The 13483-nt window shown below is 48.4% G+C and overlaps 1 protein-coding gene across 1 annotated transcript; it reads right to left on the bottom strand.

The window, feature by feature from the left end:
- Positions 1 to 836: 836 nt before the first annotated feature.
- Positions 837 to 7071, bottom strand: CCL5 (C-C motif chemokine ligand 5). Its single transcript, XM_036268879.1, has 3 exons — positions 6877 to 7071; positions 5607 to 5718; positions 837 to 1303 (listed from the first exon to the last, which is right to left on the bottom strand). Exons 1-3 carry the CDS (start codon positions 6950 to 6952, stop codon positions 1216 to 1218), a joined length of 276 nt encoding a protein of 91 aa, XP_036124772.1. The 5' UTR covers positions 6953 to 7071; the 3' UTR covers positions 837 to 1215.
- Between the last annotated feature and the right edge of the window lie 6412 nt (positions 7072 to 13483).

Here is a 13483-nt window from a genome sequence, read left to right as displayed (position 1 = left end):
AAATATGGTTAATAATACTACCTCCCCCAAAGGGTTGTGACGATGAAGGTCTGAGTGTAAGGCAATGCCTGGCACATGGGGAGTGCTGTTATGCGAGCTATAATTACTACGATAAATATTGTCAATATATGTTCACATGAAGGGACACACAGATGGGAAAGTTGGAGTATTCCCACCTCTTATCTTTTTTTTTTTTTTTTATCCTCACCCGAGAACATTTTTCCATTTTTTGTACAGATAGAGCGGGAGGGAGAGAGAGGAGAGAGAGAGAGAAACATCGATGTGAAGGGACACATCGAGTGGCTGCCACCCGCACAACCAACCGAGGTACATGCCCTTAGCGGGAACTGAACCAGGGTCTCTCTGGACCGCAGGCCGACGCTCCAACCGCTGAGCCAAACCGGCCAGGGCCCCACCTCTTATCTTTATTTGAGAGAACTGAGGTGTTCTGGGATTGCCATTAAAACCTATTCCAGGAGCAAGAGTATAGAGTATCCCCCACTGGGGATGAGATTTAGGGTACACTAGGGAGGAAGGGGAACAGACTGGGTGAAAGGGCCGACCAGGGTCTGAGGAAACAGAGGTGCTGTGGCAGAGAGTGAGATAAATTCTTGGGGTGGGGTGTAGTGACTGTTGTTTCCCCCCAGAGTGGATAAGCCACTAGTTACTTGACCTGCTCTGTCCTGCCCCTTCTCAGAGAGGGTGTACTCACTGTACAGGGCCATGGCCCCAAATCTAGGGCGGACACGAGATGTATGCACCCCTGCATGCTTAACGCTCTTGAGAAAGGAGGGCTCCCGAGGAGGAGATCAAACCAGGAGCCAGCTTTGTAACTGCCTTGAGGATTTTAATGGAAAGCGGATTTCTCACTTTTGCCCGTCAGCCTGTCCCAGTGAGGGGCCGAGATTGGAGCTTTGGCCATGGGACATTTCCACAGATGCCCAGTTTTTCTCCCTTCTTCGCCTCCAGAGGCACGTTGACTTCCTCCCTGATTGCAGAGCCATGCCTGGGTTGAGGGGCCTGCAGCTCAAAGCCTGGAGGTTTTCTGTGCACATTGCAGAGCCTCAGGAGCTCTTGGAGGCTTTAGGCTGAATCTGGGCCCTCCAAGGAGGGGCGGGGGTAGGGGATCGGGGAGAAGCCTCCTAAGCTGGTTAGGACAAGAGCAAGAAGTGATAAGAAAGTCTGCACAAGTTCTGGTTCAAGGCGCCTTCCGTCCTAGCTCATCTCCAAAGAGTTGATGTGCTCCCGCACCCATTTCATTCCAGGGTTGGCACACACCTGGCGGTTCTTTCGAGTGATGAAGCTGTGGGAGAGAAGAAGAGAGGGAGACCTGGTCAGCGCCCGGACCGCCAGTTTTGGGAACAAGATGGATTGAGGCATAAGGGGAGATGATGATGGTACTGGGTGGGAGCTCTATAAGATTGTATTAGTGGCTTTTAAGGAAAGGACATTTCCTCTTCTGCTGATTCAAGGAGCTCCAAGCCAGAGCAGACTTGTGTGCCTTATAAGACTCCCCCTCCTCCCCTCCCCCCCCCCCACACCTGTGCTGCCTCAAGAGCTAAGGGGTCACAGGGGCCCGAGGAGCCCAGGATTGAGCTGGTCAACAACTAGCATTTTCTCAGCACTTCCTCTGTTTAGGACCCTGTGCTGAGTGCTCAAGATGCAGAGAAAAAGAGGTGTCCTTCAGGAACTGGGTCATGGCTGAATACATGGGAGACTGGAAGTGGAAAAACAAACTTGTGAGGGGCCTGGGAATCAGAATTTTTCAAAGCTCCTCAGATGATTAAAATGTTTACTCAAGGTTATGAAGGCCTGGTGCAGAGGAAGAAGCTATAAATGTTGGACTGGATTATTATATGAGATCTACCTACTCATTCCCTATGTCCACCAAACAACATGGATGGACCTAGAGGATATGCTAAGTGCAATAAACCAGACAGAAGGAAAAATACTTTGATTTCACTTATATGTGGAGTCTAAAAAACAACTATCAAAACAAACAAACTCCTAGGTACAGAGCACAAATTGATGGTTGCCAGATGGGATAGGGGTGGGGGGCTAGGGGAAAAAAGGTGAAGGAATTAAGAAGTACAAAGGGGCACTTATGAAATAGTCACAAGGATGTAAAGTACAGCATAGGGAATACAGTCAATAATACTGTAATAACTATGTACAGTACCAGATGGGTACTAGACTTTTGGGGGGGATCACTTCGTAAGTTATATAAATATCTAACAACTATGCTGTACACCTGAAACTAATATAATATTGAATGTCAACTATAATTAAAAAATAAAATGGACACCCCCCCCCATCCAAAAGAAAACACAAACCTGTGATTTGGCTTTAGATCACAGTGCCGGGCACAGGGCAGACACCTATGCACGTGTGGGTGAATGAACCAAGAGCATGAACTGGAGTCTTGATTTCACCACTTACTGGTTGGATTACCTTCGGCAAATCACTTTGGGCCTCTGAGTCTATTTGCTTATCTCTAAAATGTGGATAGAAATAATTCCTATTTTGCACAATTATTGCGAAGGTCAAATGAGATAGTATGTGTGCAGTAGTTTGGAAAATACCATACATGTGTTATTGGAATGCTGTGGGACTTCTGCTTCAGGACGGATTAGAGCAACATGAGAGCAGAGGTCCTGGTACAGGGCACCGTGACTCAGAGGGCTGGAGGGCCCTGAGACATTGGCAGTGTCAAAGCACTTCTACCAGCTAACCAGCCAGAAAGTGGAGGGAGGTCTAGGAGAGGCAGAGGCCTGGTCTCTACAGATGTTGATGGCACACATTGGAGGAGTTAAAAGGCTAGGGGTTATGGACTCAGTCTAGTTGCCTGCCTGACCTGTTACTGGGATACTGGTTCTATTTGAGGGAGGCCTTGGGCCTAGATAACAGTGCTCCCAATTACCATGTTACTTTGGGGCTAGCCTTGCCTAGTTGGACCTTTCTTGTTTGAGCTCCTCCTTTGGGATGTTTTCAGACAAAGTAAAGGCTGATGTTGTCTGGTGAGAAGGATAATTTTTCGGTTCCTTTCCATGCTCTATCATGGATAGTGTTTGCTCTCAGGGAAGTGGCTTTCCCTTTCCTGAGCCTCACTGGGAACCACTGGACCATCTCTCCCACCCTGCTGAGAAGAGAAAGGGAACAGAAGAGGTATTCTGGACTACAGTGCCTCCTAGTGTTTGTTTTCTTATTTGGGGTGGTGTGGGAGCTTCAGACCCAAATACCACCTTTAAGCTAGTTGTCATACAGGAAATCTTGCTGACTCACTATCTGCACTCCTCTGCCTCTTGGCCTGTGGCCAGGAAGTCGAAAGGTCAGGAAACCAACATCTGGAGTCAGAGTTGTTTAGGCCTCCATTTCCTCCTCCCGGTAGATGGGACACTGGAGAATAGCCCCTCCTCGCCAAGCCTTCTCTCCTTGTCCCCATATTGGGGACCCTCCACTAGCCTGACTTCCCTGCTGCCTCTTCCTGTTCCATCTCCTGGGAGCCTCCACCTTCACCTGTCCCTTGAGAATTGCTCAACGTTGCTGCCCTTTTCTGTGTGCTTTCCCGAGTCTCTGGTCCTGGGCTTTGCACACAGTGGGTGCTCAATGGATGTTTAGTGAATGAATTGCATACACTCATTAACTTTCACTTGTCACTTCTATATGTGTAGTAATACATTTAGAGGAGAAGAAGGAAATATTTTAACTTTATCTTTCATTTTTATTACTCAAACTTTGACCCAGTGGAGGTATTAATTCTATTTTACTCCACGTTACAGAGGAAGAAATTGAGGCTCAGAGAGGTTAAGTAATGGCCCCAAACTCATGCAGCTACCAGTTGGCAAAGCTGGGAGTCTAAGGCAGCAGACTAGCTCTGGAGCCAGCTAAGACTGCTCATTGTCACGCTGATACTGGAGACCCCTTTATCCTATAAAAGTGTCACATCTCTACCCCCAACACCCTTTCCTCAGCTACCAACCTCAGTCTCACACTCTGCTGGACATTTCCACAGGGTTGTCATGCTGGTACCTTGGCTCTTTCCTCTTTAAACAGTACTTCTTCCGGGGGGGCTCCACACTTCTCCAGCGTCACCCTCAACCCTCTTCCTTGCTCCTGACTTCATACCACACCACTTACCAGGGCTTGCTGACTCCTCCTCTGAAGGTTTCTCACCCTCCTCTCCCCTCCTCTCCCCGGTCAGCCTTCAATACCACTCACGTGGATAATGAGAACAGTCTCTTAACTGGACCCCAATTTTCTGGGCTTTCCCTGTTCCAGCTCATTCGACACTTGACAGCACTAACACCTTTGCTTCATTGTGCTGATGCTCAGCCCAAAGCACTTTCCTACACGGAGACTCCACATAAACCAAAGGAGAGCCTTGGTGGCATTCCCTTGCCCGATACACCGTTCCTCAGGCTTTTCTTTTCTCAACGCAAACGACACCTTTTGCAGCAAACTTCCCTGAAATCCCTTCTCTTAACCCCCGAAGTCTCTGTCATGGGGCGCTCTTGTCACCGCGGCTTCTGTCTCATCCTCCTAACAGACTGTGACACCCACAAGGGCATGGATGGTGGTTTGCTAAACTCTGCCTGCCCATAATAGGTGCTCAAAGAAGGACTTTTTTTTTCTTTTAAAAAATATTTGGTTTCAGAAATGAAGTTAGTAGTGCTAAATATTACCACCATACTTTGAAGGATTCTTTAGAACCAAAGGCCAACTTTGAATATAAGTTTGCCAGTGTCACAAGAATTTTTGGATTAAACAACTTCACCGTTGTACAGGAAACTTCACGACTGCCCCATTTTCATTCTTTTAAGTCTCTATGGTCTTAAATTTCTTAAACAATGATCACTAATGATCTTGCTCATAGAAAGAGGAAGGTTCAGAGACAGTCTCTATCCCTTACTTACTGTGCAACCTTGGGCAAGTCACCAAACCTCTCTGAGTCCCAGTTTGATTATTTGACACATGGAGGGAATTATGCATACCCGTTGGGGCTATTATGATAAAATTTAGAGATAAATGCATATAAGACATTTGACACACTGTAGGCACTTTCTAGGTAGTAAGGATTATTATATTTTTCAAATATATTAGCTTGCATATTTAAAGAATCTCATTTTATTACTTTTTCACCAATCAATAAAGTTTTTTGTTTGTTTCTTTGTTTGTTTTACACAAGTGACTGTAACTAGGACCCTGACTCCTGACCTCTCCTCCCTAGTACCTCTGAGGTTGTAGGTGAATTTGATAGGTTGTGGGATATAGCAGACTGTGGAGTTCAAAACTGGAAAGGAATGACCGAGTCGATCTTCACACAGGGTCATTGCAGATGATGTTCAAGTCAAAAGTCACATCTGTAAAGACTGGAGACCTAACCTAGTCCATTAGAGTGGGGAGGATCCTCCAAGAACACCTTGTCTAGTCCTTTTCGTGATAGCTGGGGAATGTGCGCTAGAGAGGGAGGAGCCGTGGCTCTTTGAGCAGCTAGAGGATGGGCGGAGTGGGTAGGGAGCCCTCAGAGAGCTCCTGGGGAACAGGTTCTGCATCCAAAGATGTCCCTTCCTCACCCCCCTGGAGGGTTCCATGGGACTGAGACTCACACGACTGCTGGCAGGGAACACTTGCTGCTGGTGTAGAAATATTCCCGAAGGTGGGCACGGGGCAGTGGGCGGGAGATGTAGGCAAAGCAGCAGGGTGTGGTGTCCGAGGCATCTGGAAGAAGGAAGGAAGAGACCCTTGTATTCATTGCCAGTGCACGCTGGGTATTGTGCTGGGTAATTTATATGATTTCTCTTACATAGACTATATCCTCCTTTGGCTGAAACAGGCTCAGGGTGGTAAAGTCCCTTTGCCGTGGACACAGAAGGACAGAGTGGGGGTTCCAACAGAGGACTGAGAGGATCTCTCCAATCCCTCACCTAACCCTTGTGCCTAGCTTGGATCCTCTCTACGCCATCACCCCATGCCATTGGCTCTCAGGACATACTGGGCCTCCTCCTGTCTTGTGTTGGGCCCTTTGCCCCTATTTCTGTCCTAGGATCCTCAGTGGATTCAGAACTTGGTTTCTTTGAGACCTAGGGTGGGCTGAGTGGAAGCTTTCAAAACTCAGACTGAAGATGCATACTGGGTCCTAGGAGCCTTGGCTGATGCATAGGAAGAAGGGCTCTAACAGACAAGGAGGATTTTTTGTTGGTCAGTTAATTTAGGATGACCCTGAGAAATGTTAGTTGCCATTTCCCAGCTGAGTAGGAGTCTTTAGGAGCCAAATAGAACTGGGTTTGAACACCAGATTCCCCACTTCCTAGCTGTGTGATCTTGGCAAGTTACTTAACCTCTCTGGGCCTCTGTTTCCCCATCTGTAAGTCAAGGACAGCTACTCAAAGCGTAATTGTGAGTATTAAATAAAATGATATATATAAAGCAATCAGCATAATACTTGACCCATAGTAGGTATTTCATTATTCTTTTCCAAGCCCCATTTTTTTTTTTTTTTTCCATTTAAGAAATGGGGAAAATATGACTGTCCCAGGAGGGTTTTAGTTACGTGCTTATAAGTTTCTTAGAAGCCCTGCTGGTGCTACACATGAGTCAGTCGTGTTTTGAGGTCAGCTAGGCTGCGCCTGCCTACTAATACCCCCGACATCAGTCCACATACAGCGAGCAGCTGCAAGCTTGGAGCGTAGACCCCGAAGACACAGAAAAGTTCATGAGAGTGTCCCTGCCATCTATCAGGGACCACTGGGCATTTGGGAAAAGCAAAAGTAAGAATGTAAATCATAGGGTCCAGACAGTATAAATGCTATAGTTAAAAAGAGGCAAGGTCTGGGCTAGCCTGAGGGTCTGACTCAGGTGGTCAGCACTGGGACTTACATGGGGAGGCAGACACAGGAGCAGAGAAGGCGACAGCGATGAGGAGGAGAGCCAGGGCAGCCGCGGAGACCTTCATGGTATCTGTGCGCAGAGTCTATGGGAGATCCTGTGCTGTTTTAGGATCCTCTGCAGGGATTCTCTGCAGCTCACGCTGGCCCTTTATAGGGAGTGAGGCCACTAGAGGGTGCGCCCCCAAGGGGAGTTTCCAAAACAGTAGCCACGCATTGGCTGACATCATAAGTGAAATTGCATTAAAAGGAAAACTGAAATAGTCTCCGGAAATTTGAGACACTCTCCCTCCTTCTCCTTTCCCTCTTCTCTCTCCCTCTCCTTCTCCCTTTCCCTTTCCATTTCCCTTTCCCTTCCCCTTGCCCACTCTCTCCCTCTCCTCACCACCCTCAGATCCAAAGTGAGCTCATGGGCTCCCCCTTCGCCCTCTAGAGGAGCTAGCACAAGCACCGTGGCCTGCAGAAAACCTCCTCCTCTGCAGGCAACCTCAGCTTCACCTTCAGGGTGGGGTTCCTCCCCAGAGGCCAGGAAGCTGTTCCCCTAAGGGCAGGAGGAGGGGCAGCTAGGACAGGATCAGAAACAACTGGGTGTTTGTTTGGTTGCTTTCAAAGTTCTTTCTGATGCATTACAGGTGTGTATCTTCTCTCTCATCCATGGAAGGATGTTATTTATGTTATTATGAGGTGTTTTATTGAGAAGGGGAGGGTCCTCTGACATGTAGCCCCAAGGGAGGTGATTGGGGCAGTGGATCTGAACTGGGCATTGGCAGCCTTTTCACCAGACATGCATTGGAGTGGGTAAAGGCGGCAAGGTCGCCCCCATTTACTTGTTGAGTGACCCTTGGGAATATTGCTTAATGTCTTTGAGTTTGCAGGCTTATTGTGGAGGGAGAGAGAGGGAGAGAGCAATTATTAGCTGTTTACTGAAGGCTTACTCTGTGCCAGCCACTATTCTAATGACTTCATTTACTATTATTATGCTTATTTTCCCATTTTACAGATGAGGGTCAGTAAATGCTGGGATCCCATCTCATTTCTAAGACACAAAAGGCTACAGACTATGAAAGCTGCATAGGGATTTAGGGATCATTTTTTCCCCCATAGTCTTCCGTTGCAGAGGAGGACATGGAGGCCTAGGGAGTGGAAGTGACTTGCTAAGAACACACAGCAAATGAATGATGGTATCAGAACCAGGTGCTTTCTAGCTCCCGCTCAGTGCTGTTTCCACCCCGCACTGCTCACCATGAAAAGGTTCACGGTTGGGGACATCCTTGAACTGAACCCATGAGGTGGTCTTGATTAAAGCCAGGGTCCTTACCCATTCCAAAGAACTGGATGCAATCAATCTTCATCAATTCCTATTTGGATAATTCTGAATTAGTGGCAGTTTGGCCTGGCTGGGCTGAAGTTGACTTCCGAACTAAGTGTTACGTGTCTATTGACAGTGACAAAAGCAAACAAATTAAAAAAAAAAAAAAGTAACCTGCCCTGGCCGGTTTGGCTCAGCGGTTAGAACATTGGCTCGCGGACCAGAGTCCTGATTTCAGTTCCCACTAAGGGCATGTACCTCCGTTGCAGTTTGTCCTCGGCCCCTGTTGGGATCATGTGGGTGGCAACCAGTTGATGTGTCTCTCTCACATCAATGTTTCTCTCTCTCTCTTCCCCCCTCTCTTCCTCCCACTCTATCTGAAAATAAATGCAGAAATGTCCTCAGGTGAGGCTAAAAAAAAAAGTAACTTCAAAAAGTGTAATGTTATACCAAGAACACTTTCTTGCTAACTACTGTCACCTGGGTAGTGGTGGTTGATGGTGACCGAATGACCCTGAAAGGGAAGACCTTGTGTTCTTCCTCACAATGACTATGAGGCAGGGTGGCCATTGATCTCATTTTGCAGAAGTGGAAACAGCCTCAGATGTGGTCATTCAGTCCTCAAGGTCACCCAGCTGATAGGTGTTTCATGAACTCTTTCCACTGACTCATATCAACAAGAACCCTCTCTTTCCTTCCTCATTAACCAACTAAGGGTAGAAACACAATTTTGGAAGACATGGCCATTTCATTTAAAGAAATACATTGCAAACACTTCAGAAACATTCACCCGTCCACAGAACAAGGTTCTGCCTGTTTTCATTGTTCCCTTCACATAGTCCCTTAGTGACCAACCACGGGGAGGCTGTGGCCTGCTGGGTAAGGGCAGGGGCTTTGTGGTGTTTCTCCCATTTACTAGCCAGGTGGCCTTGGGCATGTGACTTAACCTCTCTGGACTCAGTTTCCTCATCTGTAAATCAGGGTTAGTGATAATGACCCTGCCACAGTGGTTGAGACGGCTAAGTCCCAGTACGTATGCTCACGCTTGTCAGATCGTAGTGCAATGCCTGATGCATGTTAAGTACTTAATAATATTAGCTCTTATTATCATGTTATTAGTAAGAGTAAGAAAATGGCAGTCCCTTTAAGGGTATTCTATACCTTAGGCTTTTCGGCAATGTAGACAAGACCCAAATTCATAGGGATTAGTGATCTCTATTTATTTTTAAGTGACCTTTATTTATTTTTAAGCAAATGGGTCAGTTGAGGCTTAGAGAGTTTAAGTGCCTTGCTGAAGGTCTCATAGCCTAAAGTAGTAGATAGAACACATCATTGAACCCAAGTCTGGGCCCATGGACTTTCTACCACACTGCATTGTTTCTAGAGAAATCCTGAAGATTTTGCTGAGGTTCAGTTTTTCCATGGGAGCTTCCATTCCTGTTTCCTTTCCTTAATCTTAGTTTCTATCTTTAAGGAGAAAAGGAAAGTTTTTCCTGGATACAAATATGTGTGTGTTTGTGTGTGTGTGTGGGGGGGGGGGGGGGTAGTGGGAATGGGGGTGAGGTAGGGTGGTGCTGTTTCTAGGCAGGAATAGGCAGTGGGTACATACATCAGGAGTATTCTTCTTCCCTTTTGGTGGTCCCAGTGGATTGTGGGGGTGGGGGACAGAGGAGGGAGAAGAACCCAATCATAATTCCATTTCTGCTGCTCACTTTCTCCCGTGCAAAGTTCTCTGGTTCTAATGTACTGATTCCATGAGGAAGTCAAAGAGCCTGTGTAAACTCACCAGTGTGGTACCTGGTACAGGGTCGATGCTCAATGAAGGCCAACTATTGTTATAATTCACCCAACATTTTACGTTCCTGAGAACTAGGATCACCTGCCTGTCTGACCCACCACACCGGCAGTTGAGAGGCTTGAGGGAAGTAACAGCTGTGGATGTGCTTCGGAGACTGTAAGAGGAAGTATAACTGTCATGAAGCTGTCTCTGTCCTTCCTGTCTAGCCAGCGTGCTGCGTCTACACTGCACATTCATTTCTTCTTCACGCCACTAGGTTTCTTCATCTGTAAAGCGAGAGATTGTTTCCAACCTAGTTGGGTAACGGAGCTCTTTAAGAATCTGATGGAAGTTGTGAACACTTGGCACAAATATGTGGAGACCTACACAGACAAATGTGTAATCTTGCTTGTCAGAGGTTCTTAGACCCTACACGTTCACTGATGGGCTCCGCGAGTTCGGAGGGCTGGTTCTCCTCCACCTTCTTACCCCCGGCACCCTTTCCAAGCACCTTCCTTGCTGAAGCCGGACGCACACTCCCCCCGCCTAGCACCGCCCTCCCTGCTCTCCTGGCCCAGTCTCCCTTTTCCTCGTCCATCCACTCTTCCTACAGCAGCTGGCCGCCTGCCCAGCCTCACACCGTGACATTAGGAAACCAGAGCCGCAGCGAAAGTGAAACCTCATTCCAGCAGGATTCCAAACCTTTACTCAGACCTGGAGTTCCCCCTACAACTGTGTGGGGGAGCAGCTTTGGCTTTCTGGCTGCTTTTAAAAACAATGCCCGAAGAAGGGAAAGTCCCTCGTTCCTCTAAGAATCCCAGTCTGGGCGCCAAGAGGACAACCGGAGGCCGGGTCGTTTCCTCCCTGTGAGCCTCAGTTTTCCCATCTGCAAAGTGGAGAGTTGCTCCCTGTGTCCTTTCTTCTCCACCCTTGCTCACAAGTGGAAATATTTCTCACTCGAGCCAGTGATATGCTTTCCCACCCTTGTTTCTCGGGGGCCTTGCTGGGGTAGGTGCTCCGGCAGTGCTGTTGGAGGACCCGCAGGAGCAGCCGGCGGAGGTGCCAGCTGAGGCCTCCCAGCAGGCTCTGGGGGCCTGCCCGGGTGCAGGTAGGATTTGAACCCCTACCCAGGACTCTGCCAGATCGTGCCCTTGCCTTTGGGTCCAGGTCTGGCTTGTTCCTTCTGTGTTATTCTATTCTGTACCTCCCCTCCCCGCCCTTCCCCCATCACCTCATGTGCATTTCACTGGGTCAGAAGCACTCACTACAACTGTTCTCATCCTCCCAACCACATCGAGGCCAGAGGGTTGCAGCTGAGCCTCCCAGTCTTCTCACCTTCACCACACGGGTGGCTGTGTACATCTGCTTGTTTTCTGGAGCTGCAGACCACATGTGGCTGTTTGTTGACGTGCTCACCGGGTTACTGGAGGGGCCCACATGAGGGGCCTGTGGGGGCTGGGCAGTCCTGGGAGTGAGGCCCCGGAGGAAGCATCGGTTCTCCCAAAACTGCCGGGTTTCAGGTCCCACTCCTTCCTCCTGACCGTTTGGAGTCTGACCTTTGTTTTGTTTTCCTCTGGGTTTGTGTCAGAAGTTCCCCCTTTCTCTGTGTGTGCTCCCAGAATACAACAACCCCCTCCCTTCTTCTGTCCCCTGCCCCTGGGACAAAGCCAGGGAAGAGGGACAAACTTGCCCTGGCCGGTTTTGCAAAGAGTCCTGGGTTTGGTTCCCGCTAAGGGCATGTACCTTGGTTGCAGTTTGTCCCCAGCCCCGATTGGGGTCATGTGGGTGGCAACCAGTCCATGTGTCTCCCTCACTGATGTTTCTCTCTCTCTCTACCTCCCTCTTTCCCTGTCACTCTATCTGAAGATGAATGCAAAAATGTCCTCGGGTGAGGATAAAAGAAAAAAATGAGGGACAGAGTTGGGGTTGAAATCAGACAGATCACCAACTCTCTATGTGTTTTGGACAAGTTATTAACTATTCTGCCCTTGGTTTCCCCTCTGGAAATGGGGCATCGGTAAACTCCCCAGCACCCTCCCTGGCACAAATGATGCTGGGGACACAATCCCTTCTTTCCTTCCTTTCTCACGTCCAGGCTCCAGCGTTCCTCTCTCCATGTCTTCCCTCCCGGGGGGTGTTGCCTCCGCAGTGTGGGGAAACACAGGGGCAGGCGAGGGGGAAGCTGACGGTGACTTTCCATGAGCTATCAGGCACCGTGTTAGACACTCTCAGCATCCCTTCTCTCTGGAGGAAGGAAACACACAGATAGGAAACGGTGGTGACTCAGGCCTGTCCTGAGCGCTTCCGCTCTCTGTGCAGCACACTTCAGAGACGCGGCCTCTGTGCCCCGTCCTTCGCGGGGTTCTCTGTGTCCGAGCCTGGCCGTGGATTGAGACGTGATCCCTCTTTCTCCCTCTGGCTGTCCCTGCAGGCCAGCACACGGACCCTTTAAAAAAATTTTTTTTTCTTTATTGATTTTAGAGAGAAAAGAAGGGAGAGGGAGAGGGAGATAGAAACATCGATGAGAGAGAACATCGACTGGCCGCCTCCTGCATGTGGGGATCAGGCTCACAACCTGGGCATGTGCCCTGACCAGGAATTGGAACAGTGACCTCTTGGTGCATGGGTCAGTGCTCAAGCACTGAGTCACACCGGCCAGGCACACCGACCCTTTTTCAAAGAGTTTCACAGACAGCCCTGGCCGGGTAGCTCAGTTGGTTAGAGTGTCGTCCTGATTCACCAAGGTTGTGGGTTTGATGTCAGTCAGGGTACATATAAGAATCAACTAATGAATGCATAAATAAATGAAACAACAAATCAATGTCTCTCTCTCTTTCAAATCAATAAATAAAATTTAAAAAAAGGTTTCACAGACAGGCTTACAAAGGAAGTGACAAGTTTCGGAATCTTACAGGATTGTTGTGGTTGTGCTCGGGATTCTCACCCTTTTCGGAACTAGTCCTGGGAAGCCCCTTGGCTTCCTGCCCATTGCATCCATTTTCGGGCAAGGGGGGTCCCCAGTCTCCTGCTTCTCCTACGCTCTGTCCCCACCTACCTATTCCCAATGGTTTCCCTCAGCACTTAGGCCTGCAGAGCGTCAGGAAGTCAATGTGGGGAATTTCCTCAAAATGGGATTTGGAAATTTTGTATCTTAGTCATTTCTTTATTGCTTTCTTTTTTTCTTGTTAATCCTCACTCAAGGATATTTTTCCACTGATTTTTTTTTTTTTAGAGAGAGAATGGAAAGGAGGGATGGCGGGAGGGGGACAGAGAGAGAGAGAGAGAGAGAGAGAGAGAGAGACAAACATCAATGTGAAAGAGACACATTGATTGGTTTCCTCCTGAAAGACCCTGACTGGGGCCAGGGATTGAATCTGCAACCCAGGTACACACCCTTGACTGGAATCAAACCTGATAGCATTCAGTTTGGGGGCTGATGCTCTAACCGCTGAACCAAACTGGCCAGGGCTTAGTCATTTCGTACCGAAGCAGCCTTGGGAAGTGAAAAGAACA

Source organism: Molossus molossus, unplaced genomic scaffold, assembly GCF_014108415.1.
Source record: "Molossus molossus isolate mMolMol1 unplaced genomic scaffold, mMolMol1.p scaffold_m16_p_19, whole genome shotgun sequence".
Classification (NCBI taxonomy): domain Eukaryota; kingdom Metazoa; phylum Chordata; class Mammalia; order Chiroptera; family Molossidae; genus Molossus; species Molossus molossus.
This window is presented reverse-complemented; position numbering and strand designations above follow the sequence as displayed.

Coding starts and splice junctions, on each gene's coding strand:
- CCL5 (XM_036268879.1), bottom strand. CDS start 6,952: ATGAAGGTCTCCGCGGCTGCCCTGGCTCTCCTCCTCATCGCTGTCGCC. Junction 5,719..6,876: donor TCCTGTGTCTGCCTCCCCAT/GTAAGTCCCAGT, acceptor TCCTTCTTCCAG/ATGCCTCGGACACCACACCC. Junction 1,304..5,606: donor TGTTCCCTGCCAGCAGTCGT/GTGAGTCTCAGT, acceptor TCTCTCCCACAG/CTTCATCACTCGAAAGAACC.